This window comes from Meriones unguiculatus, chromosome 5 (genome assembly GCF_030254825.1).
Source record: "Meriones unguiculatus strain TT.TT164.6M chromosome 5, Bangor_MerUng_6.1, whole genome shotgun sequence".
Classification (NCBI taxonomy): domain Eukaryota; kingdom Metazoa; phylum Chordata; class Mammalia; order Rodentia; family Muridae; genus Meriones; species Meriones unguiculatus.
Window position 1 is genome coordinate 2,030,020 of NC_083353.1, and position 27,224 is coordinate 2,057,243.

At 44.8% G+C, this 27,224-nt stretch overlaps 1 protein-coding gene and 3 long non-coding RNA genes across 5 annotated transcripts; 2 read left to right on the forward strand and 2 right to left on the reverse strand.

Moving 5' to 3' along the window:
- Window positions 1-86: 86 nt before the first annotated feature.
- Window positions 87-6,552, forward strand: LOC132654180 (uncharacterized). Its single transcript, XR_009591811.1, has 2 exons — window positions 87-480; window positions 1,666-6,552. It is a non-coding gene; the product is annotated as an uncharacterized LOC132654180 (long non-coding RNA).
- Mob1a (MOB kinase activator 1A) lies at window positions 3,644-17,475 on the reverse strand. Its single transcript, XM_021664757.2, has 6 exons — window positions 17,342-17,475; window positions 15,276-15,442; window positions 13,198-13,291; window positions 12,649-12,782; window positions 9,260-9,423; window positions 3,644-7,172 (listed from the first exon to the last, which is right to left on the reverse strand). The coding sequence occupies exons 1-6, from the start codon at window positions 17,353-17,355 to the stop codon at window positions 7,095-7,097; spliced, it is 651 nt and encodes a 216-aa protein (XP_021520432.1). The 5' UTR covers window positions 17,356-17,475; the 3' UTR covers window positions 3,644-7,094.
- Window positions 17,476-17,559: 84 nt separating this feature from the next.
- On the forward strand, window positions 17,560-20,416 carry LOC132654179 (uncharacterized). The gene is made up of 2 exons (XR_009591810.1): window positions 17,560-17,862; window positions 19,832-20,416. It is a non-coding gene; the product is annotated as an uncharacterized LOC132654179 (long non-coding RNA).
- Window positions 20,417-20,658: 242 nt separating this feature from the next.
- LOC132654181 (uncharacterized) lies at window positions 20,659-24,491 on the reverse strand. 2 transcript variants are annotated; one of them, XR_009591813.1, is made up of 5 exons: window positions 24,035-24,491; window positions 22,384-22,486; window positions 21,854-22,062; window positions 21,057-21,168; window positions 20,659-20,798 (listed from the first exon to the last, which is right to left on the reverse strand). It is a non-coding gene; the product is annotated as an uncharacterized LOC132654181 (long non-coding RNA). The 2 variants fall into 2 exon arrangements; XR_009591812.1 differs by having other exon boundaries at window positions 22,384-24,487.
- Window positions 24,492-27,224: the final 2,733 nt, after the last annotated feature.

A 27,224-nucleotide genomic window follows, 5' to 3' on the forward strand; every position in this document is an offset into this window, starting at 1 on the left:
CGGGGCCCGCGCGCCTGCACGCTGGGCGCCCCGGCCAGGCGGGCCTCCACGCCCTCCCTCCCTCCCTCCCTCCCGGCCCAGGGCGCCCCCTCTGCAGCCGGTGCCTTGGGGTGCACGGCACAGGCCTCCTCTAGGCCGGCTTCCCCGGCAGTGCCCTGGGGAAGTGGCTTCACTCCAGAGAAGGAGTTCCTGTGGAAGTCTCGAGTAACGGGGTCTTCTCAGGTTTGTGTTCTTGAAAGCGCACTCCCGTGAGGGGCCGCGACTTTGTGAAGGGGCTAAAAGTGGAGAGGGCAGAGCCGCAATGGCTACAGGACGGACGGACCTGTGGCAGGAGGGGCGGCCAGGATGTTAGATGCGGGGTGGGAGATGGAAATTTGGATTGCCCTGAGTTCCGGGGGCCACAGGCCAGCAGAGACGGAGGCCTAGGATGGAGTCTCTGATCCCAGGACTGTTTTGTGTTCAAAGCCAGCCGGAGCTGAGGTGAGTTGCCCGCCATCCTGGACTATCTGAGTCCCTGTCTCAAAACGTAACAGGGTGGGAGTGCGGTGGTTGACACTTTTAATCCCAGCCCTGGAGAGGCAACGGCAGGCAGACCTCTGTGAGTTCAAGGCTAGCCTGGTGGACATAGTGTTTGGGGCAGCCAGGGCTACACAATGAAACCATGTCTCAAAACAAAAATCTAATAATAATAATAATAATAAAAAGCAAAAAAGAGAAGACATAGGATTGTAATGGGGCGCACACCGTGAGGAACGAGTGACCAGCAACAGCTGGTGTGCTGTCCGAAAGCAAAGCCCAAGTTCCCTTAAACCCTCCGGTGCTAACTGCTTGCAGCCCGCAGTCTGTGTCCTGCGGGACCTGCCTGCCCTTCCTCAATGCCCTTGTGCCCTATGCGCTCAGGACCTCCTGTGTGGATGGACCTTCACTTGCTCTTTAAGGCGATCAACTAAAAGTAGGCTCATTTATAGGCCCAGCATTGTGACCCATGCCTTTAATCCCAGTACTCAGGAGGCAGAGGCAGGGTCTCTGTGTTCAAGGCCTACACAGCAAGTTACAGGACTGTCAGGACTACACAGAGAGACCCTGTCTCAAAACTAAACAAAATGTTACAGAAGATTGTGGGCCCCATGTGGGTGCTGATAATCGCCGTGGGCCTTCTTCAAGAAAAGCCAGTGCTCTTAACCTCAGAGCCGGCTCTTTTCCCCCCTTTGGTTTTTTGAGACAGGGTTTCTCTGTATAACTTTGGCTATCCTGGATTTGCTCTGTAGACCAGGTTGGCCTTGAACTCAGAGATCCACCTGCCTCTGCCTTCCTAGTGCTGGGATTAAAGGTATGTACCACCAACTGTCCAGGCAGCCCCTTTCATTTTTTAAATTGCCTTTGGGCCCAGGAAATGGCCAACTCTTTCCCTCCTGAACTTGAGGTTCTTAACCCTTCATTTACTTTGGGTTATAATCACTCCATTTTGTTTACTGTTAAGACAGTTTCCTATAGCCCAAGCTGGGCCTCGAATTCCTTATGTATATCTAGCAATGTAGCTGAAGATTTCTGATCCTCTTGCTTTGGGGTACAAGCCTGTGCCATCTCACCATGGGGACTCCTCAGTTAGGGTCTCATGGGATGCATCTCCCGTTTTTACCTCACTGACATCATTTTTAATTGCAGTCATTTTATAGTGACTCAGCACCCCGAGAATTAGAGTTCTTAAAAATTCAATCCCACACAGCTGGGTACCAGCTTACTGACTTTGAACACTTGTGAAAGACTGAAAATTTCCTGGCTTGCATCTCCTGCCTCCCCAGACTGCCAAAAGCACTAAACATTCCCTGCAGTGTCTTCCCAGTCTCTTGAAAGCCAAAACTGAACAGTATGACCCAGGCCAATCAAGGAACATCCAGGTTGCTTTTGATCAATGTGCGGAAGAGAAAGAGGACTCTGGAAGCCTTAACACTATGGACAGGTTAAAGGCTTGTAGTTTCAAGCTACAGTGCTTAAAGCCTAATTCTGGCCTTCCCGACTCTTGTCTGGGTTGCTTCAACTCTTCTAAAGCTTCGAACAGCTTCCAAAGGCTATGCCATTAGTGATCACACATCTTGGTGATCACTTGGATTTACGGTTGTATGTAATTTTAAATATAAAATTATTGTTAGTTATTCAATTATGCGGGGCATGTGCCACAGCACACATGTGGCGGTGAGAGAACAGCGTTCAGTGCTCACCATCCAGCATGAGGTTGCCAGAGAAAACTCGTGATTGTCAAGCGTGGCAGCAAACACCCTGACCTACTGAACCATCTTTTTGGCCTTTGTGATCACTTTCAGGCCTCCTGAAACAAAAAACAAGATAGGTGTCCAGCACTTGGGAAGCCACAGTGCAGGATTTGAAGTTTGGGGCTAATGGGCTGCAACGCAAGACCATGCCAATAGATACATGATGCTGGCTGATGGTTTGCCTTATACAAAGTGAGTATCAAGCACATTTGATCACTCTCCCAGTTTCCATCTCTACCCAAATAGCCCAAAAACATAGTAGCACTGCTCTTCAAACAGCCCTAAAATGCACCTGTGGCTTGGCTACTTGACTATATGTGGAGTTAATTAAAACCCAATCAACTGGGGACACCTGTGAGGAATTTTATTTAAGTCATCTGAAGAGGAAAGACCAATGTTTAATATGGGTCTCTGAAGGAGAGAAGACCCCCCTTTAATCTGAGCCACACCTTCTGCTGGTAGCCTAAAGGACATGAAAGAGAAGGCTTGCTCTTTCTGTGCTTGTTCTCGCTGGCAAGTCCATTCCTTCACTGGCAGTAGACCTACTTCTTTGGGATTCCAGTGCATACTGAAGACCAACCGAGACATCCTGCCTCATGGGCTGAACGAACAACTACGGGGTTCTTGGAAGTTCTGTTGGTGGACAGCCATTGTTGGATGAGCTGGACTGTAGCCTCTCTACCGTTCTAGTAATCCGATATATATTCATTCTATCAGTTTTGTCCTTCTCGAGCAGTGGTTTTGAACCTTCCTGATGCTGCAACCCTTCAGGGCAGTCCCTCATGTTGTAACCACCGACCATAAAATGATTTCATTGCTACTTCCTAACTCTAATTTTGCTACTGTTATGAATCGTAATGTGAATGTGTCTTCCAATGGTTTTAGGCAACCCCTGTGATAGGGTTGTTTGAACCCCCCAAAGAGGTTGAGACCCACAGGTTGAGAATCACTGTTCTGAAGAACCCTGAATAACACACTAGGCTTGTTAGTGATTATCTTACCATAATGACAAGTGACTGGGCTGGGAAGTGTAAGCACATAGGAATACTTGATTTCAAGAAAAGAAAATTAGTGAACTGAGCTTCCATCATGTTTCCCAGGAATGTACATAAGATAGAATGCATACCAGGATTGAGACTGCTCATTTCTGTCTGGGGTGGATCTGTCCTACAAGAGACTTGTTCTTTGGATAAGGTTCTGGTATTATATTTGGTTTCATTTAGGAGGTTCTCCTTTCTAAGCTTTAAGAAAGTAGACGCTAAATGGTATGCAGAGACAACCCTCCAAATTTAAACTGTAATCAAATTCTACAGAACCTGCACAGATCTCGCTTCCACACTCAAACGAAAGCATGCTAACACACTTCAAAGCCATTTTTGCTTTCAATATAGTTTATTCTGATGAAGTTACAAAAGTAGATACAAAATACTTTTTTAAAAAGTACAGTTAACGACTTAGAAAAATAGATAAAGCCCTAAAGGTTTAAAAATACAACATAAATTTTTATGTGAGGAATATTTTAAGTTATTTTAGATGGTAACCAAGACTACCTTATGCAAACTATTTTTGATGCAGACCAACACAGAATGCCGTTCTATAATCAGACCACAGCACAATGGCTATCCAGAACAGCTTCACAGAATGCTTGTTTGAGAAAACCCATGTGAATTTCAATGTGGTTGCTTCAGTAAAATCACTACTGCCACGTGTGCTCCAGAGCCCTTCAGAGCCAAGCATCAAAATTGAATGTGTAAAATCAGGAAGACCAAAAGACTACTGTTACCTTTTTTGCCAGAACTCTTACTGACCGCAGGTGAAAAGAACATGACTACCGAAAGTGCTCAGCAGCTCATGTCCAGGCTGGCACTGTTCAGGCCAGGGCTCCACACTGATAGGGGATGCTCCCATAGAGAGCAGAGGAGCCCGGGCACCATGACTGGAAACACACTTGTAGGGCCTACGCTCTTCAGGCCTGATTTGTTTATGATTCTGAGGTAATGACGTCATGTCTGAGAAGCTCCACTTGTAGTATTATCTTGGGGCTCAGAGAGAAGCCAAGAGTACAAACAGGAAACCTCAGTACCAGGACTGTGCTGAGCCTTTGCTCCGAGTCATGGGGAACACAGATATGCAGCTCTCCAGTGAGCAGCCATGGGAACTAGAGCTCTGCAAGCCTAGGATCCAAGAAACCCTGGCTAACTGGCTCCTGGTAAGTCACTTTATTCAGGCAGCAGAGTACAGTATAGTACCTGTCGGCACAAAAACCGTACAAGAATGATTTTTTTTTAAATCTGTCTATCATTGTCCAAGTTTTCTTTTTTTAATTTAATGTGCACTGGTGTTTGTCCTGCATGCATGTCTGTGTGAGGGTGTCCGATCCACTGGAACTTGAGTTATAAACATCTGTGAACTGTCATGTGGATGGTGAAAATTGAACCAGATGCTTTGGAAGAGTAGCCAAAGCTCTTAATCACTGAGCCATCTCTCCAGACCCCACTGTCCAAGTTTTTAAAAGTCCTAGAAGTTAAAGCACCAGAGGGCTAAGGCAGAATTCAACGGACCCTCAGAAGCCACAGCAATGAGCAAAAACAGACAGGACAGCTGCCCTCTGCTGAGGGGAGCAGGAGAGCTGTGAAGAAGGCAGCTAAAGCCAGGACAGACTGATTTCTTCAGATGCTATAAAAGGGCTCTCTAGCCACGGCAGAAAGACACCGTCTTCCTCCCATGTTCCTGCCTCAGAGACGAGCAAACAGTGCAATGTGGGCACACTGCTGGTTAAGGCAGGTTGGTTTGGGAGTCTGACACGCTTTTCATTTAAAACGGCAGAAGGAAAAAAGGGGAGTGGGAACACAACAAAGAAGAGAGGCACTCTTGAGTTTCAAACCAGCAACAAGGTTTGCTTTATGTCCGACTAATGAGCTGCCTCTGTATCTGGAGCTCAGTCATGGAGTGGGCATTTCTATCCTGAAATACATGCAGAGAAAAGAGAAACCTTGGATTTGAGGGTGCCAGATATAAAAATGATTAAGCCCTGGTTGAGAAACAAAACTTCATGCCTTTGGGACCTAAGCAAATCAAAGTGAACGGGGCCTGTGTTTGAGATGATGCATTCTCGGTGGCGAGAAGCCTGCTTCCTGTCTGCAGATGGCTGTCATATACTTACAGAACAGCTGACATCTGGACCTTTGCATACACCTGGGTTGTGGGGTGTTTCCAAGCTGTCCTTTTTTCCCTAAACCATTATCCCAACTTGAATTGCTCTAATGGTGGTGTATGGTTGCAGCCAAAATAAACAAAACAATTCCTTTAAACTTCTAAGCATACTTCAGAACATACTGAAAACGTGAGCTTCTAAGCAATTATTTGAGTCTAGTGAATTCAAATAACAAAAACCCATCAACTCTAACTTTCACAAAGCTGTAGGACAGTGAGTGCTGTGCAGCCCAGCTCTGACACAGAGAATGCTGATAAATTCCAGCACTGCCCGTGGGGCACGGGCTCAGGACACTTCGGACATCATATATATATCTGAAGAAGCAGCCAGGACTACATCTGAGACCAAATGAAAAGCAGGCACCTCTTAATAAAGGAGTCTTTTATCCTGACAGGATGAGGAAATTTTCAAGTTTTGATACAAAGACAAGTAGGACAGAAGCCTGAGAGCGCAGTGCAGCCTTTGTGTAGTAAAAGTGAAGCCAGGCTGTTGTCAACTCAATCTCCTTACTGCGTGGTCTCCAGCTCTCCCTCTAACAGGCAGCACGGAGACCTTCTGCAGTCACACACACCCTCAAACTGTTCTATGGTTTTGACTTTTGTCCTTATTGCCATAAAGTCTGTGCATTTCTACACACAAATGTAAGTTTCAAGTTGCGATATAAACATGGGCTCATTTAGGAAATCAAGTACTCTGAATACTTTTTTCTATTGTCCCCTCCAGAACTTAATGAAAACAGTAGCTTCGAGGCTGAAGTCTGTCACAGTTTTCTGGAAGTTTTCTTGATCTCTGCCATAAGCTACCTATGAAGTTAATCTGAGTGAAGAGTTTCAAATGAGAGCCTGCAAGGCTGACGTCAGAAGACACACAGAGTGTGTCTGTTGTGAGCTCTCCTCATCTAGACAGACATGAAGACAATCCCAAACAAGTTCAAAAAGTAAAGTCACTTCAAATAACTTTGGTTAATCTCAGTTCACATGTGCCTATGCCTTGTGGATTTCAGCACAGTTTCACATGTAACCCAGGCCAGCCTCTTCTTCCACAGTGTCAGTAACAGGCACGCACCATCACGCCTGGCTAAAAAGACCCACTCTTGCCTATAGAACATCAGCATACAGATGGCAACTAAAAGGCTATCCAAAGTGAAAAAGAAGCTCTAAATAGTGGAATTTAAAAACGGAACACCACTTCAATTTATAAAACAAAGCAAACTGATCTGTGTTAAAAAAAATTTTGTTCTAGAAACTTACTAATAAATTGCTGCTGAAAATTCCTAATGTCCATTATGTTGTCACACAGAAAAAAAAAACAAAAAACAAAAAACACTTTCTTGAACAAAGCTGAGCAGCGAACTCCAGGTTAGTTGTGAGGTTAAAACAAAGAAGGACTCTAACAGTAACAGGGCGGCCACGCAGCACCTCTGATCTGGCTGAGACACGATTGTTCTGAAGCTATCCGGCCAGCCTACCTTTGGAACCATTTTCTTTGCAGACACAATGGGTCTTTTGATCCTGTTTTCTTATAGTCAGTATCACTAGTCCATACCAGATGGCAATGAGAGAGTGCTAGCAGTAGATAGAGCAAGAGGGTAACTGTTCTAGAAGAAACATTTATCTGTCTTTAGATCCAAGCTTCTCAATTAATTCCTGAAGTGGTGCCAACTCACGCCTATCAATCAGATTAAACTCCTAGAAAGAGAAGAAAGGTAAAATGTAATCATGAACCAAAACTGAAACTCTTACATATTTTTTAGAAAACAGCTTCCTCAGCCTAGTTTTCTGAAATCTGAAAGAAAGGAATAACTTCTATGATATATAAAATGACTGTCCTTACTCTTTTTTAAAACAAGCACAGGCTGAGGAGAAGGCTCAATCAGTAAAATTTTTGTCACACAAGCATAAAGACCTGAGTTCAAATCCCCAGCACTCACATACAAAACCACAGTACAGATGGGCATAGTGGTACACACCTGTGATCCCAGCACTCAGGAGGCAGAGCAGGTGGATCTCTGTGAGTTTGAGGCCAGCCTGGTCTACAAAGCAAGTCCAGGACAGCCAAGGTAACAAAGAGAAATCCTGTCTTGAAAGCAAAGCAAAAGCCACAGTACTATATGTCTGTAATCATGGTGCTGGGGAGAAAGAGACAGGAAGATCTCTGGAGCTTGCTGACCAGGAGTCTAGCTGAACCAGTGATGCCCCGTGTTGAGACATACCCAGTGCCAACTTCTGGTTTCCATGTACATGTTCCCACATGCATAGACACATACACCATACATGCACATAGAATTTAAAAATTAAAACATAGGTGGTGTTGTGACACATGCTGATCTTCCTCCCCATTTCCTGACAGACAGCTCCTAAAATCCTGGAACCTCTACAGTGTCAACAGTGTCTAGTGATCCATAAGCTAACCAGGTGTGTCTGGGTCCCAGAAAGACCAAGACAAGATTCTTGGTTATTACAGTGTTGGGACATCAGGCTCCCTTCCTAGCCAGCTGTGAGGGATAGGGGGTGAGAGGAACTATAGCTATGAGATGAGCCTCACCGTTGTGTTAAACGCCAAAACCAAATACATGAATTTATATGAAATGACCTAAAAACTACAGACTGAACCTCATGAGAATTCAACTTTTCCTTTTTTTTTTTTGAGACAGGGTTTCTCTGGGTAGCCCTGGAACTTGCTCTGTAGACCAGGCTAGCCTCGAACTTACAAAGATCCACCTGCTTCTGCCTCCCAAGACATGCACCACCACTGCCTGGCTAAATTTTACTTTTATACACATAGAAGCAAACACATAAACACTCGTGCACACATGAGGCACAAAAACAATCTCAGAAGAAAAAAAACCCGTAAGCGTGGTATAGCTTTTACATTAAACACAGAGCCATATGCACAATAATCACTAAAAAGCTGTCAGTTTCTCTTCCATATTTTACATACAGAATTGGCTAGCTCTAAAAAGGAGGTGTTTTTTTTCATTTTTCTGCTTTTTAAAAGTTTATTTTGATTTTGTGTGTGTGTGTATTTGCCACATGTGAGGGAGGATGTCTGAAGGGACCAGAAGTAGGAAGCAGACCCCCCGGAGCTGTAGTTCTTTGTGAGCTCCCAGGCAGGCACTAGAAAATTGACTCAGTCCTCCGCATGCGCAGAGTACTCTTTACTGCTGAGAAAGCTGTCTCTCCAGTTCTTTTCTGGCTTTCTGCAACAAGGTCTGGCTGAGATTACAGAGATATGGCATTAAGCTCTGATAAATTTTTTTCAAATAATGTGAATTATGTCAACCTTTTAAAGTTCTAATTCTAAGTTAGTGCACATAGGCAAGGGGCCACAAACCTGGATGACTACGAGAAGCTCTCGGCAGCCGGCCTCAAGTGGGATATTGCCTTTCTTCCTTTCTTTTATAAGGGATTTAGCTACTTATTTTAGTGTAAATATGAGTCTTGTTGACTTTCTGTGGACCACATGTGTGCATGTGCTTGCGGAAGCTGGAAGAGGATGCCAGATCCCTTACAGGTAGCTGTGGGCCTCTTGATGCGGGTTCTGGGGACTGAGCCCGAGTCCTCTGCAGTAAGTGTACATGTTCTTAACTGCTGAGCCACCTCTCCACCCCAGAGATGCTGCCCTTTCACACCGCTTCACGAATCGATAAAACAGCGTGGAGAACACAACTGCGAGCTTGCAAAGCTTGTACCTGGACAGTCTGCGTCTGCAGTAAGACAGTGCTCTTACTAAATTACCAAGGGCCAAGGCCGAGAGGTCAATACAGTTCACCTACCTGAACAAAGAAAATAAAGTGCTTAAAGGAGGTGTTGAGGTGGGCCTCCTCTTGCAGCTGCATCACGGAGTCAAAGTGCTGGTGGTAAATATGGGCATAAACCCTGAAGAGACGCTTCAGAATAGTCTTTGCCACAGACATAAAGTTTTTGGGAAACGGGACACCTGGAATCAAATGCACACGTATCAGTCTATTATCCAATCAGAAAGCAGCAAGTCTTGATACTAGTCAGGCAACTGCGGCACACACGCTTACACACCCCCAAGTCTACTTCAGAGTACAGTAAGGCAGGCAAGCCCTAAACTAAGCATTCTTCAAACATAACACTAACTGCCTACAACAGCAGACACAAGGACAGCGACTGCTAGTTCAAATGAACATGCTAGTTACTTAATATCAGTTTCTCCCGAGATAAAATGCACCAAGAATAAGCATTTTGATTATAAACATCACTTCTGTCATTTAAAATAGAAAAAATAAAACATTTAGAAATGGTTATTTTTCTAAACAAAGTAAAAGACAGATATCCCTCAAGTCATTACCATCATCTACAGATACAGAGAACCTCATTTTCTACATTACTTTGGAAAGGAGGTCTTCATTTTCCTGTAGCCTAAAAAGAGGTGCTCTTTCCTGAAAAAGAGGAAGGGGAGCCTCACTCCTTTTAGAGAAAACAGAGGTGTGGGACCTCTCCAAGCAGGAGCCACAGGGTGAGGGCTAGACCCCTGACGGTGTAGTTTGGCTGACAGCACCGAAGTCTTCTAGAAAATGGACCAGGAACGCCAGAGAGCCGGCGCGGGCTACATAAACCAACACTATCACCAACAAGCAATGAGAAGCAGAGAAGGCATCTGCCTGCCGAGCTTGTGTGATCGTCTTTAAGGCACAGACAGGTGGATCTCTGAGAGTCCTTGGACTCCACGGTGAGTCCCAGGCCTAACAAGAAGTCAGCTTCCGAAGTCAGCTCCTCAGAACCCCTCTAATAAGTACTTTCAACTCTCGGGAGCGGAGGCTTTAACAGCATCCCTTCCATACATCTTCTTTCTTCTTAAGCCAGCCTTAAAAACTGACAGCTAATACAGTTTACTCATTTCCATGGTCTCCCTAACCCTGAGTTTTACTAACCTCACTTTTCAAACACTACGCTGGAGCTTATGAGCTGTTTCTCTGGGAAGAATCTTTTTTAAGATTTATTTATTTCTGTATATATGGTACTCTATCGTCATGTCCGTCTATGTGCATGCCAGAAGAGGGCATCAGATCTCATCATAGATGGTGGTGAGCTGCCATCTGGTTGCTAGGAATTGAACTCAGTACCTTTGGAAGAGCAGCCAGTGCTCTTAACCACTGAGTCATCACTCCAGCCCTTAGGACAGAATCTTATTACAAAATACCAAAAAGCTTTTAAAATAAAACATCTCTTAAAATTCCCATTTTGCTAATTTCCCATATGCTAAGAAAAATCAGAAAAAGAACAATTCTGACCAACAAGATGAAAAAACTAACAAAACTTATCCCACTGATAATAACCTAATAGGGACGAGGAGGCAGGGGAAGAAGTCCAGAATTATTACAGCAGAACGAGAAGCTAAGAAAAAGGAGGATTCTGCTGAGTACGGTGGTTAAGATTTTATAACCTCAGCAAGTGGGAGGTAGAGATAGAAGATGGAGTGCTGAAGGTCATCCTCTGCTACACAGTTAATTCAACTGAGCAATGAGATCTTGCCTCATAAAAATAACTGAGTAAATATATAAACTGTTTTAATCTAAGCACTTTCTAAACTGAATTTAACAGAACATATTCAAGTGGGGCCAATAGATAATAAAGTATCTGTGAGAAGAGAAATCCGCGGTTTAATAGAAGAATGTTATTAACAAGCCAAGTCTAAGTTTCTTTCTTTGTTTCTTTGAGACAAAGCATCACTCTGTAGCGCAGGCTAGCCTACCCAGCCATCCTCCAGTCTCGGCCTCCGGGGTGTCGGGACTGCAGGTATATCCTACCATGTCCTCCAACTCCAGCCTAAGTATAAACACTTGATCTAAATCTACCTCCCGGAGGTGCCTCTGCTTAAGACTACAGAGAGGCGCACAGAAGGGCCTGCTAAGAAGCTGCTCAGAGCCCAGGGAACTGCCAGCAGTCTAACCTCATCCTTCAGCACCACACCAAAATCAAAACAGTAACAAGCCAGGTAAGTTCTTCTGGCAGAACATCTTTTAAAAGAAAATGGAGAAGCTGGGGTGTAACTTAGCGGTAAAACATATGATCAACCCTTTGAGGGGCCCTGGGTCTGAGCCTCAACACAGAAAGAAGTAATAACTTTTCTCACGATGAAAATGCAATTTGGGGCTGTGAGAGCAACTTAGGGCAGGACGCACTAAGCTTAGCCCACCCAAGGCCAGGCTTCAATCCCTAGCACCACAAAAAGCAACAACAGAACAACCCACGTTTTAAAGGAAATGAACAAAAAAGAAGTGTAGGTAGCAAAACACCCCATAAATAAGACCAAAGGAGAGGAATACACACAGCTTATAAGACAAAGATCAAATTGTCTGCAACAGACAAAGGATATATACAGAACAGAAAATGTAAACAAATCAGAAATTATTTAATGTCACTAATATTTGTGTGTGCATGGGCACAAGTACCCATGCATATGCTGTGAGTGCACGAGGAGGTCAGAGGGCAGCTTCTAACCACCATGTGCATCGGAAGACAGCAAACTCGGGCCACCAAGGCTGCTAGTAAGTACCTCTACTTGCGGAGCCATCTTGTTGGCCCCTTCATCAGTATTTTTAAAGGGACATTAAAACAAAAGCTTAGGGCCAGTGAGATGGCTCACTGGGTAAGGGGCTTGCCAGGAAAGCCCAATGACCTTGCTGGATCATCAAGATTCATGTAAAGGCTGGACACAGTGGCACACACCTTTGATCCCAGGGAGGCAGAGGCAGAGGTAGGCAGATCGCTGTGAGTTCCAGGCCAGCCTGGTCTACAGAGATGAGTGTCAGGACAGCCAGAGCTATATTTTGAGACTTTGTCTCAAAAAAAACCAACTGAACAAAAGAAACCATGTAAAGGTGGAAGGATCAACCAAATCCAGTAAGTTGTCTAATTTGTTCATGTATGGCATGGCACAAATCCTACATACTCACACCATATATTCAAACTAATACTTTTTATTTTAAAATATATCCAATTTAGTCAAATTGGAAAAGATTAAAAAATGAGCATTAACTGGTATGAAGAAAAACAAGCAGGCACGCTGAGGGAATATACATGGTACAAGCTTCCTAGAGAGTGTGTTCTTCTCTGTTACACTGACTTAAGTAATAGAGCATTTAAAGACTACAGCCAGCACTCAGAAAAAAAGGCTATTCCAGAGTTAACTTACCGATCTTAGAAGGAAAAAGAGTTTCATCATCAAGCTGATCCTGAACCCAAGTCATCAAATAGTCAATGTATTTTGGTGCAGAACATTTGATTGGCTTTTTAATATTAGTGCCATCTGCCCAATGGTATTCATACCTGCAGAGAGCAACAATGTTACCGACAGTTGTTAAAACCTTAACATGTACAAACTGTAATCAAAGCAGGTTCACATTCCGTCCACAGAAATTTTATGTGACTCTAAGGCATTATAGGAAACTCTCAACCTATTTTTAACCCAACATCTTTAAGACAGATACTTACATTGAGATGTGCAGTTACTTTCATTAATATTACACAGATACCACACACACACACACACACAAAGAGCAAATATCAAAAGAACACCTAAAATTCTTGTAAGAAACTAAACTCTAATAATAAATAGAGCTTTGGGGATGAACCTAGCTCACATTTCTTTTAAAATGACATTCATTTGTGTGGGCACGGACACAAAGGTCAGGTGAGAGCAACTCGCAGGAGTCAGCTCTTCCACCTACGGAAGGAAGCATACCTGGGACCTGCAGACATGACTGCGCAGCTTGCCTCAGTGCAGAACTCTGTAATGGTTCCATACAACATGTTGATCTGATTGAAGAAATCCACAGCTGCAGAGACAAAACCACAACTGTGTTAAGTATCTTCATAAACCGTAACAAACCACACAGACCTCTCAGCCAACGGGAAAATGAACAATATTTTCTTTTTTGAAATGGGCTAGTCTTCAACTCCTGGGCTCATGCAATCTTCCTGCCTTAGCCGCCCAAGCAACTGGGATTATAGGAGCACACTACCATGTCCAACTGACTTGAACAAAACACTGGAGCTAATCTGAACTATTAGTAACTACGAAGTCGGTGGAGTATAATTGATTAGATCCACAGGCTGAAAAAACCTACATCTATCATCACCCGTCAGGAACGAGGAAAGGGCACTGTGGGACAATTCCAGTGAGATGTGACATGCTACAGCGCACATCAAGATCTACGTCAGCAGCAGCGTTTGAGGCCTCCGGCATACTGAAACTCAGAAGAGACTTGAGGTCAAGCACCTAGGCCAGGATCTACGCTAACAGAAGAGTGTAAAAGATGAGTAATACAAGACAGCAGATGGGACCCACATGCCAACAGTAACTTCTCAGAAGTTCAGAGAAAAGGAAACATCAGGAAGGACAGAGGGAGTCAGACAGAACAAAAGAGCTTCTGCTGACTCCAGAGGATGAGGTGCGAACTCATCACTGAACTGGATGTAAAGGAAAATCATTAAAACTTAGATCATGTTCAAAATGCCATGATCCTATCTAAAGGAATACCTGAAAAACAAAAACAAAAAAATACGGCTTTCCAAGTTCCTTCAAAAATGGATTAAGAAAAAAAATTTCTGAGCTGGGCAATGTGATGCATACCTTTGACCAAAGCACTCAGGAGGCAGAGGCAGGTGGATCTTTGTGAGTTCAAGGCCAGCCTGGTCTCAGATTGAATTACATGACTGGCAGGGCTACCAACCAACCAAACAAACAAATAAACCATTCTCTGACATGCTCATTAATGTTTTAAGAGCTATTTTTACTGCGGGGTGAGAGAGTTTGCACTGGAGGTCAGGTGCCTGTGGAGGCCAAAGACGTTGGACCCTCAGGAGTTGGAGTTACAGAGAGGCTGATGAGAGCACTGGGAACTAAACTCTAGTGCTCTAAGAGCAGTGAGCTCTTAAGTACTGAGCCATCTTTCCAGACCCCCAGTAATTTTTAAGAGAATAAAGGGATTCTGGGACCAAAAGAATTATGTGTGTGTGTTGGACTTACTTATTTCTTTTACATTTTATTTATTATGTATGTGTACACACACAAGCATGCACATATGTACATACACATGGAACTCAGAGGACAATCTCCAGGAATCAACCCTCTTCTTCCACCATGTGGATTCCAGGAACTGAATTCAATCAACAAGCATCTTTACCAGCGAACCTTCTTGCTGGCCAGAGACCAAAAGGTTTGAATATACGATTTAGAGCAATTAAACCTCAAAGAAAAATCTAAAACTGCAAGAGGCCAACACATGCCTTTAGAATAACATAATCTGAGGTTTAATTTAAAAAAAATTATTGATGTGCATTTGCATCTGTGGACATGAACATGCCAGTCCAGAAGAGACTGTGGATCCCCTAGAGTGCGAGCTGCCTGTGTGGGTGCTGAGAAACAAACTGGGTCCTCTGCAAGGACAGCATGCACTCTTAGCCACTGACCCATTTTTCCAGCCCAAACCTGATAATTTGAATAAAATTAAAAACAGGGTTTCCCTAAATAAGTAGGATTTCCCATTGTTCAAACAACGTGTAAGCCCCTCACTGTCCATGTACTTTTTTTGTTGCCCTTGCTCATTTCTTCACTATATTCTCCCCAAGAAGTACACTAAGGCACTCAGCACTTCTCAGGTCTCTCCACTCAATCACACAAGCAAGTACTTTGACAAGTACAAATATATCTGTATTACTGTTGTTATATTACAAGTTACACCTATAAGAGAAAATTCATTAAATAAGCTTTTAGCAAACTCTATGAATCACCAAGTTAAGATGCTCTTAAACACTTACTATTAACAGCAATCCATTCATTGAGGTCCTCTCCCTCTGGCAACATGACAGCTTGCCTCAGATTGCCACTTCCTAGAGTCGCTTCTGCATGCTTTAAGAGTTCATACTGATGGGACCCTTCAGGAATATTCTTCTTTGGTTTGAATGTTTTCGAAGAGCGGCTGCTGCTGTTGGGTTAAAAGTAAAACTGTATAAATTTTTAGAAATGAAAGAAGACTGGCATTTTAGGCACATACATGGCTCTCTTAGGGGGCTGGAAAGACAGCTAAGCAGTTAAGAATACAAACCGCTTTTACACATATGCACAAAAAAACACATTGGAATAAATAAGTTGATCAATAAAAAGAGCTCCCTGAAAAAGGCCAAGATGGAAGAGGGGATGATGACAATAAAAGAACGCAAATGTCTACCCAGCATTTGGGAAGCCCTGGGTTCCAGCACTGGCATCTCTCTCTCTCTCTCTCTCTCTCTCTCTCTCTCTCTCTCTCACACACACACACACACACACTCACACACTCCCTTGCTCTTCTTTTCTCCATCTATAGAAGCAAGAGCACAGACTGGACAGATGACTCCCCAGTTCAGAGCACTTGCTGCAATCATAAAGACCAAGAGCTTAGCTCCCAGGCGTCCTGTGCACACCTGCAAGCCCACTCTAACAGGTGCTGAGTGCTTTAGAGTACAGAGTCAGTCTAAGACAGCCAGCAACAGTGAGACTGTGTCTCAAAAAAGCAAAACTATCTTTAAAAACTATACTTATTCTTCAAATGACGTCACCAAGACAGTTAAAATAATCCAGAGGATGGAAGAAACTATTTTTAGGTCATAGATGAGACACTCATATTCAAAATACATGAAGAATTCTTACCACTCAAACCTAAAAGGCAGATGGACACAACCATAGCACCATGTCTACTACACACGTGGAAACGTCACAGTAAAACCAATTATTTTGTACAATTAGTAAGTGTTAACAAAAAAAATTTTTTAATCTAATTTTAAAACAGGAAAAGAATCCCAATAGACTTTACCCACAAATGGCCTGAAAACACACATACAAAAATGCTTAACATTATTGGTCATTGGGAGAATGTAAGTCAAGAGATTCCACTTTACACTCAAGCATAACAAATAGACAATTGCCAGACAGATGTGAACTGGACAATTTTGAAAACCCATACAGTGAGATTGAGATGCAAAATGCAGGGTAGGCTTTAAAAAGCCTGGCAGTGCCTCAGAGGCGAACATGGAAAAATTCACGCATAATACCCAGGAGATATCAACACACACAGACCTATAACAGATGTTCACAGTAGCGTTACACAGAATAGCCAAATTTCCAAAGTGTGGAAAAAATTAAAGTGTCAATCAGTTTAAGTTATAAATAAAAATTTACATTTACCTCATCAAATTGAAGAGCTAAGGAACAAGCTCAAATATACTGTCCATAATCAAATGGTCAGCTCTACACACAGGTATATACAGGCAACACCAATTGGATTCAGTAGGTATATATGTGTGTGTACATATGTACAGGCACAGACACATATATCCATACAGAGGAAGAGGACAAGAATTTGAAAAGGAGATGAAAGGACACTGGAGGAACTGGAGAAGAGATGAAAATACGAATCTGTGAAGTTCTCAAAAAATAAAAACCTTCAAAAACAAAAAAGATTCACATTTGAATCCCAGCACCCAAGAGGTAGAGGGAGGTGGTCCTCGAGGCTAGCCTGGACTGCATGATGAGTTCTAGGCCAGCCTGGGCTACATAGTGAGAACCCCTCTCTCAAAAACAAAACAAATCACATTTAAACAGGCCTATCCTGGTGGCCCAGGCTGAGGAGCCCAGGTTCAAGGCCCGCCGGGAAACAGAGCCGTCAGGCCATAGGAGCCAAAGCCCGCTTCCCAACTGTGGGCAACCACCGAGGCTGCTCTCTGCGGCTCGGCTCCCGGTCCGGGGCACTGCGCCACTCCCCGCGCACGCTTCCGACGCGGCGGGCCTGCCGAGGTCCGGCTCCGCCCTCCGCGGGCCGCCACCCGCCCCGCCCGCCCGGCCCACTCACAAGAGGAAGCTCATCCTCGCTAGCCCGAGGGGCCGCGGCCCCCGCCCCGGTCGGACTCGGCGCCGCAGCGGGCACCGCAGAGCGCTGGACGGTGCGCGCCTCAGCAGCGCCGCCGGAGCTTCGCGGCCCGGCTCGGAATGGGGTCCCAGCCGCCGAGAGCCAGCGCACACCGCGGCGTCCTCCGAAGCGGCCTCCCGCACCTCGCAGAGCCGAAATGCGGAACCAACAGGATCTCGCGAGACCAAGCTCCCACGCCCCCCCGCCGCTCCGCCCATCGCGGCATCCTGCTGGGCTTCGCCCCGCCCCTTTCTGAGCTCAGCCAATCAGCACTCTGCGGGCCCGCAGCGACCTGCGCCCAGCTCCGCACTGCCGTCAACTGTTCGGACAAGGGACCTCCGCCGGCACCGCTTAGCGACTGTTTTGCCATGTAGAACTATTCCGTTTCCTGAAGGAACACTATTCCAGCCACATCACCTGCTGATGGACACTTGGGTGTCTTCTACACACGCATTCTAATGCTGGTATGAGTGTCCATTTGCGTGTTTTGTGTGGGTGAAGGATGTGTTGACACCAGGTGACACTATGCTGGAATGAAAAAAGGGAAAACAAACACGTGGAGATAAATGGCGATGCTGATGTGCAGTGGCGAAGACCCAGTCTTTTGCTGCTCTAATTGCTGGTGGTTTAACACCATTTCAACGTCACTCATCACATTAATGACATCAATTTTATCCATTTATTTTTGTAGCTTTTGGGTTTCCTTTCTTTTTTCTAATTTTTTTTCTTTGTTGAGACAGGATCTCATGTATCCCAGGCTGGTTTAAAGCTCACCAAGTAACCAAGGATGACCCTGAATTCTTGATCTTCCTGCCTCCACCTCCCAGTTTCAGGGATAACAGGCTTGAGCTACCATGCTGGGTTCCTTTTATTAACTTTTTAAACACTTTTTATAAATTTTGTATTTGTGTGTGTGTATGTGTGTGTGTAACATGTAAAGGTTGGTTCTCTTTTTCTACCACGCTGGGCAGGGGAGGTTCAATCCAGGTTATCAGGGTTTTTGGTAAGCTTTTTCATTTTATTTTTATTTTAGTAACTTCTATAGATTTGTATGTGATTTAGACTATGTGTCTTGATAGAGTTTTGTTATTGATTATTTTCTCTTCCTTTTTTTTCTGTTTCTTTTGGGACATGTTCTCTCTCTATTCAGTGTTTCTGTCCTATTTCTATGTAGACCAGGCTGGCCTCAAACTTACAGAGGTGTCTGCCTCTGCCTCTCTGTCTTTTATTTTATTTTATTTTAGTAATTATGTTATTTAAATAGCATATTATTAAAGTTTGAGTCTGTGACCTTGTGTTTATAACTATATCAAGGCAGGCCAGGCATGGTGGTACTTTAATTCCAGCACTGAGAAGCAGGGTAGGTGGATCTTTGTGAGTTAGTAGCCAGCTTGGTTTACATGGCAAGTTCTAGGACAGCCATGACTTAATGGAGAGACCCTGTTAAAAATGTGAGGGACTAGGGAGATGACGTAATGGTTAACAGTGCTTGCTGGTCTGTATGGTACTTGAGTTCAGTTCTCAGCATCCACAACTCTGAAACTCCAGATGCAGGGGGTCTAACACTCTTCTGGCCTTCACAGGCACCAGTCATGTATGTGTACCACATTCATGTAAGCTGGCAAACACAAAATAAAAATAAATCCTCTTATAAAGAAAATTACCCAAAAGACATTCCACCATACCACAAGGACACTTGCTCAACTACCAGCCAGGCCCCCATAGCAGCTTTCTTCATAATATCCAGAACCTGGAAACAACCCAGATGCCTCAGTCAAAGAATGTTTATCCGTGTGATACCTTTCCACAATGGAATACTACTCGGCTATTAAAAATAAGGACATCTCGGGATTTGCTGGCAGGTAGATGGAACTAGAAATATCATCCTGAGTAAGGTAACCCTGAAACCCAGAAAGACACACATGGTATGTACTCGCTCATAAGTGGATTTTAGCCATAAAGTACAGGATAACCATGCCACAATCCACAGACCCAAAGAAGCTAAGTAACAAAGAGGGTCCAAAGGAGGATGCTTAACTCTCACTCAGAAGGGGAAATAAAATAGGTATCTGAAGTGGAGGGAAGGTGAAAACTGGGTGAGAGGGGAGGGGAGGAATACAGGAATGGAGGTCGGGTTGGGGAAAGGGGAGAGAGAACTGAGATTGGTGGAGGGGTATCTGTGAGATGGGAAGGGATGGGAGGCTCCCTTGGGAATCTGTGGAGGTGACCCTAGCGAGACTCCTAACAGTGGGAGATGCGGAGCCTGAAGTAACCCCTCCTGTAGCCAGGTGGGACTTCCAGTGGAGGGAGGGGACACCAACCCACACACAAAACCTTTGACCCAGCAATCAGTGACTGGCCCAACCTGAGTCTCATGCCGTGAGAGTGAGCCCACCACTGACACGATTAATATTCTGCTATACTTGCAAACAGAAGGCTAACATAACAGTCACCTGGATGGCTTCACACAGCACCTGCTGAAGACAGATGCAGAGACCCACAACCAAACATTAGGCAGAGCTCGGGAATCTTGTGGAAGAGGAGGAGGAAGGATTGAAGGAGCCAGAGAGGTCAAGGACACCACAAGAAAACCTACAGCATCAACTACCCTGGACCTACAGGGCCTCACAGAGACTGAGCATCAACCAGAGAGCATCCTTGGGACAGACCTAGGCCCCTGAGACATACTTAACAGATGTACAGCGTGGTCCTCATGTGGGACCTCTAACAGCAGACGCAGGGGCTGCCTCTGACTCTTTGCCTTTGGATCCCTTTCCCCTAAATACACAGCCTTGTCTAGGCTCAGTAGAAGAGGATGCGGCCCAGTCCTATTGCTACGCCAAGGCAGATTGATGTCCATGGGAAGTCTCCCCTTCTCTGAGAAAAAAAGGAAGAGGTACAGGGGGAGGGGAGGGGAGAGAGAAGGACTGAGAGGAAAAGAGGGAGGGGAACTTCCTACCCAGATGTAAATTTAATTAATTAATGAAAAAAATGACAGAATTAAAGAACTGCAAGTTTTGTTTTGTTTTCTTTTTCCCTTTTAATGAAATTATTCTTGTAATGGGTCTTGTAAGTTGTAGAATTGTTGTAAGTTGTAGAATAGTTTTAGAATATTCTTGTAAGTTGTAGAATTATTAAATCTATGGAGGAAAAAACCAAGTACTTACTAGAGAAAGTCAGCCTTAGGGAGAAAGCCTTAGGATTAAGGGGAAATCCCTGGTCAATACAATCCACTAAGGGGTCAAAGGAGTGAAAGGAAAGGAGAAGAGAAATAGATAACTGCTGTTGCTTGCTACAGGGCCCACCCAGACAGACAGGACCCACCCAGACAGGGCTCCAACAAAGCCTGGGTGCTTTGTCCTCGCTGGCTCCGCAGGATGGAGAGATAGCTTCAGACCACCTGGTTAGGGCAGATGTGGCAAACAGAAGGTAAGTAGATTGAAAGGACCATCCCGTCCCACCGCTCTGGGCTCCCCACCCTGCCCCCATTCCTGTTCACCATTCGGTTCCCCTTTTGAGCTTCCTTAGGCAAAATTTGCAACCTTGACTTTTCATTCTATGTAAGCACCCCACACCCTCATTTGCAGAACTCCAGCATGACCCTACCCTCACCCACACAGAGCCTCTTCCCCCAACTTTGGACACTTCCGGCTCCTACCTTTCCCAGACAGCTGGTGCTATCTGGGCTTGCTTTTTAGACTCCTCACAGGTGAGTGAACAGAGACATTAAGGCTTCTAAGCTGTTCCTGCTCCTTATCTCGGGTTGCAGACTGTGAAAGAGAAATCTCAATTTATCAGGGGGGAAACCCACTCATGCCATATGGAGGTTTCTATTCTGTAAATGACCTAAAGTCCCTGGTCAGACTTCTGTGTTTGCCATAGGTATCTCTAGACAAGTGTTAGGCCTCTGTCCTCCTGGAGCTTGCATTGAGTCAGACAAGGTTGGTGTATGTGTGTGTGTGTCTGTGTGTGTGTGTGTGTGTGTCTGTGTCTGTGTCTGTGTGTCTGTGTATCTGTGTGTCTGTGTCTTTGTTTATGTTTTGTTTTTCTTTTCTTGTATGTAGATCTCGTGTAACCCAGGCTGAGCCAAAGGTCACCGTGTAAAACATGGGCACAGTGGGTCATGTTTTTAATCTCAGCACTTGGGAGGCAGAGACAAGCAGATCTCTGTGAGTTTAAGGACAGCAGGGTTGGGGGCTGGAGAGATGGCTCAGAGGATAAGAGCACTGATTGCTCTTCCCAAAGGTCCTGAGTTCAATTCCCAGCAACCACATGGTGGCTCACAACCATCTAAACATGAGATGGTTCCCTCTTCTGGCGTGTAGGTGTACATGCTAACACACATTGCATAAGTAATAAATAAATAAATCTTTTAAAAAAAAGGAAAAAAAAAAGGTTACAGCAGGGTTATGTAATAAGATTCTGTTTCAAAAACAAAAACCATAACAGGCCTACCATGTCTGAGGGTATCCTGGAATTTCTGAGCCTCCTGACTCCACCTTCCAAGTGCTAGGAATCCAGACATGCACAGTTGTGTGCGATGCTGGGAACAGGGCCCCGGGCTTCAGTGCACTGACTGAGCTGCGCCTTGGCCCTGACAGAGTGGCTAGCAGTCCAGTCCAGCGGTCACACCGGTACATGGTACATAGTTGCAAATCATGGCACTATGATGAGGAAAAGCACAAAATTGATAAAAATCATTGGAAGATTGACAGGAGAGATAAAAATAGGCTACTCAATTTAGCATCACATATGCTAAAATTGGAACAGTAAAGAGAATTAGTGTGGTCCTTGTGTAAGAATGACATGCAAATTTCTGATATTTACTGCCAAGCTTAACAGCCTAAGTTTGACCCAAGTGGAGGAGAGAACTGACTCCCACATGTTAACCTCTGACTTTCATATACATTGTAACCCCCAACCCCAACACACACAAAATAGTTTAAGGGGGGGGGGGCTAGGCCAGGTGTAATGGTGCTACACACCTTTTATCCCAGTACTCGGGAGGTAGAAACAGGCAGGCCTCTGAGTTCAGGGTCAGTCTGTACATAGTGAGTTCCAGGACAGCAAAAGCTTCATAGTAAGATCCTACCTTAAAAACAGTCAAACAAAGCAGAACAAAACAAACTGGAAAAATTAACTGTTACTGAAGCTAAGGCCCCAGAAAATGAGATTGTCCAGCGCGGGGTGGGGGTGAGAGGCAGTGCTCAGAGCTGAACACATGACCTATGTGCAAAGGCTTGAAGCAAGCAGGAATGTTCTCTGTTCGCTACCGAAAGAAGAACTGAAAAAATGAAAAAAGCCAGCCTGGTGAGACTGTGACAACCCAGACGTTAAGTAAAGGAAAGTGAGACCAGTCATCCAAAACCTTGGCCTCTTTATAGGAAGGTGTGCAAACATTGAAAGGCTTTTTGAAGCCTGAGGCTCTGTGTGTGTGTGTGTGTGTTCTGTGGGTATACAGGTGTTTGCAGGTGCCTATGGAGGGAATGTATTTCTCTGTCACTCACCATCTCTTAGTTTCTTTCTTTCTTCCTTTCTTTCTTCCTTCCTTTCTTTCTTTCTTTCTTTCTTTCTTTCTTTCTTTCTTTCTTTCTTTCTTTCTTTCTTTCTTTCTCTCTAACAGTCTTTCTCTTTGTATCGCAGGCTGGCCTGGAACTTGATATGTAGATGAGGCTGGCCTCAAACTTACAGGGATCTGTCTGTCTCTGACTCTGGAGTGCTGGGATTAAGGTGTGTGCCACCATACCCAACTTAAAAAGCTGACATAAAAATAGTCATTTTATTTTATTATTTTAAACCATGCACATATGTGTATATGGGGGGGGCATGTGCAGGAGTGCAAGAGCCTGCAGAGGCGAGAGGGTTGGGCGCTCCTAGAGCTGACATTTCAGGCAGCTGTGAGCTGCTCACTGTGGGTGATGGGGCCTGACCTCCAGTCCTCTGCAAGAGCAGTATGCACTCTTAACTGCTGAGCCATCTCTCCAGCCTTCGATCACCTGAAGTCATGAGCTAGAGTTTCATTACACCTAGAACTCACCGATTAGACTCCATTAGCTTGCTCAGGAGCCCCAAGGCATTCCTGTATCCACTTCCCAGCCCTGGGTTACAGACACGGCTGTTACAAGGGTGTTGGGGATCCAGCTACGCCACCTCCTCAGCACCCACTTACTCTTTAAAAAGGGAACCAGATACAGGTGAGGGGACTCACAGCTGTAATCACAGTGTAGAAGAGCTGAGGCAAGAAGATTGCTACATAGCAAGACCCCATTAAAAAAAAAGGCATACAAAACCTCGAAAGTCCAGGAGGCCACGGAGGTGGTTCAGTGGGTAAAGGTACTTGCAGAGTGATGACTTCAAGCCTCAGAACTTGCACGGTGGAAGGAGAGAACAGACTCCCGATAATTGTCTTCTGACCACACATGAACCATGATGCACATGTGTACACACACACACACACACACACACACTACACACCAGTTTTTACATTAAATAAAGTTATTGGAGATGAAGTTGATGGGGACTTAGGAGTTAGGTAGATGAAACAAATTAAATCTATTTTGGAAAGAAATTCTGCAAGTTCTGAGCAGGCTTGATAAGGAAGGTTAGGAGGACATGGAAAAGGAAAGACGTTCTCACCCCAGGAGCGTGGTTGAAGCCTCTTGCCAGCTGAGGTTCAAGAATTTCAGAACAATTGACATTTGTTTGAGTCCTTTCTCCACTCCCAGCAGTAAACTTGCGGTTTTCTTGGAATTTCACCAGAAACCCAGTTGACAGCAAATGATATGTCCTAACTCCCTTGAACAACCCTGACACCTCTTGTTCTTACTTTATTACATTATAATCTTGTCCAAGGCAATCTCCAGAGTGATTTCATAATCTCACTTGTCAAAAGGAGAAAATGTCTTAGTTAAGGTTACTGCTTCTATGATGAAACACATGACAAAAGCAGCTTGGGGAAGAAAAGGGTTCATTCAACTTACACTTCCTCATCACTGTTCATTGAAGGAAGTCAGGACAGGAACTCAAACAGGGCAGGAACCTGACGGTGGGAGCTGATGCAGAGGCCATCGAGGGTGCTGCTTGCTGGCCTGTTCCTCATGGCTTGTTCTTACAGCACCCAGGACTACCTGCCCAAGGATGACACCACCCACGGTGGGTTAATCACTAATTTTAAAAATGCCCTACAGCAGGACCTAATGGAGGCATTTTCTCAACTGAGCTTCTCACTTTTCAGATAACTCTGGCTTGTGCCAAGTTGACAAAACTAACCAGCACCAAGGGGCTGGGGAGAAGGCTCAGTGGGTAAAACACTCGCTGTACAAGCAGAAGGACCTTATTTGGATCCCTGCCCCCCCCCCCCGCAAGTGCCAGGCAGGTGTGATACTCTGTCTAGATCCCAATGCTCAGGATGCAGAGACAGGAAATGCCCAGGGCCAGCTGGCTTGCTGGACTAGCCGAACTGGCAAACTCCAGGTTCAGAGTCCTTCCCGCAACACATAAGGGGAAAAGGAGTCAATGAAGCCACCAACATTATTAACTTCTGGCCTCTACACACATATCTCCCCACATCACAGATGTGTATGCACTCACAGGCCAAGGAGAAAAGAGCGTGGGGAGAGAGCAGGGAAAGTAAATGAAATCAAAACTGGCTAAAGAACATCTTGTTAAACGAGTGACTTACTTTTAAATATAACACCATGGGAAGCACAGAAGCAAATCTTTTTATTAAGCACTTTAAAACAGCCACACTAGGGAGTCAGGTGTGATGGATAATGCCTGTAACCCTAGCTAACAGCAGATGGAGGCAAAAGGATCATGAGTTTGAGGCTACTCCCTGGGCTACCTAGCAAGAAAGGAAGGAAAGAAGGAAGGGAGGAAGGGAGGAAATAAAGGAAGAAAGGAAGGAAAAAGATGGGGTTGGAGAGATGGCTCAGTCAGTAATGAAGTGCCAGTCACACAAGCATGAGGATCTGAATTCAAATCCCAAGACCCATGTGAAAAACCCATTTGTGCTCGTGCCTGTAGTCCTAAAGCGATTGGGCAGAGAGAGACAGGATCCCTGGAGCTCGAGCAGCCTAGCTTCAGATTTGGTGAGGTACGCTGTCTCAGGAGCATAAGGCAGAGAGGCCTCCACGTGCTCCTGTGGGCATATACCCCCAAAAGGTGCACATGCTCAGACGAATGCACACACAAGAAGGGTGCAATGAGGTGGAGTGCTCGAGGAGCAGCCCCATGTTGACCTCTGACCTGCACGCTCGTGCACGTACACATACAGACACGAGCACAAAGTAGCTGTGGCTGTATTTAAACATTCAGACACTCTGAAAGAACTTATTTTAGGCTGCGCTGGCGCATGCTCTTACTCCCAGCACTCGGAGGCAGAGGCGGGCGGATCTCTGAGTTCAAGGCCGGCCTGCTCTACAGAGTGAGCTCCAGGACAGCCAGGGCTACACAGAGAAACCCTGTCTCAAATTTTTTTTAAATATCATATTTGGGAAAAGAGAACTTTCAAAGTTGTGTGAAGTGGTAAGATGGCTAGTTTTCTTCAAACTCTTAAAAAATTTTATTCTTGAGTGCCTGGTACCCATGAAATTTACAAGAGGGCATCTGATTTCCTAGAGCTGGAGTCAGGGATGTTATAAGCCACTCTGTGGGTGCTGGCAACTGAAATTTCATCCATGTATACCATGTATACCCTGGATCTTTATCATATCCACATCAACTCCTTCCTCCAAACTGCCCACACAGCTCCTGCCCAGTGTCCTGTGTTTCTTCCTTCCCTAATAACGCCCTGAATGAAGTTAGCGCTGTCCATCTGCACTCAGCTGTGGTGTCATCGCCCAGGCATACGTGGCCTGCCCTCAGAGAGAAGAGACCCTGGCTCAGCCTCCCTGAAGCAGGGCACACCTCTTTTCATTCCCGTTTGTTTGTTTCTGTCATGCAAGCCCAGATAATCAGAAGATGCCACCTGACTGAGGTTAGCTGGGCAGAGTCATAGTGTGTAAGCACAGGATCTGCAGGCCACGTGTGGGCCATACAGTCCCCCCACCCCCGCCACTGACTTGTGAGTTCTCAATGCCACACCCTTTTTCTTAGGTTTTTCTTTTATTCATAGCATATGTGCCTCATACAAAGCCTTGAGAGCTCAGAAACACTAGTGTTTTTTGTAAATTTTGAAATAATTTCAGACATACAGGTGACAGAGTGCAAAGAATACTCGTAGAGCCCCAAGTGTGACCAGCTCACACTTGGCCGTTTGTTTTAGCCAATCGTTTTTGTTTTGTTTTGTTTTGTGTTTTTTTCCTCTCACGAATAGATGTTGTCATCAAGTAAGAGTGTTGTTTGGTTTTTTATTTTTGTTGCTGTTTGTTTTGAGATAGAGTTTTACTCTATAAAGCGGTGTGAAACTCCGTAGCCCAGGCTGGCCTCAAACTGATGGTAATCCTCCTACGTTAGTTTCCTCAGTGTTGGGGTTATTGTAGACTTTCTTTGTTTGTTGTGCTTTTTAAAATTATAATTAATTTTTAAATTGTGGGGGGGTGTGCCCTCGTGGGCACGTGTTCAGGACTCAGTTCTGAGTCACACGTTGCACTTCATGACCATGAACTTCAATCTAGAACTTTAATCTCCTTGTTCTACCACGATCTTGGCGCTTTTGAAGATGGAAATTGGCAAACATCATACAGTAACTTTTTCCCTTGTAAATAGATTACGGTCTATCTTACTCCAAAGCTTCAGAAACACGTTTTTTCTTTTGCTGGACTGTCCTATGGTTTCTCTTCTGCAAGTGGACATGAGAAATACCTAGCACTTCTTAGAGGATGCA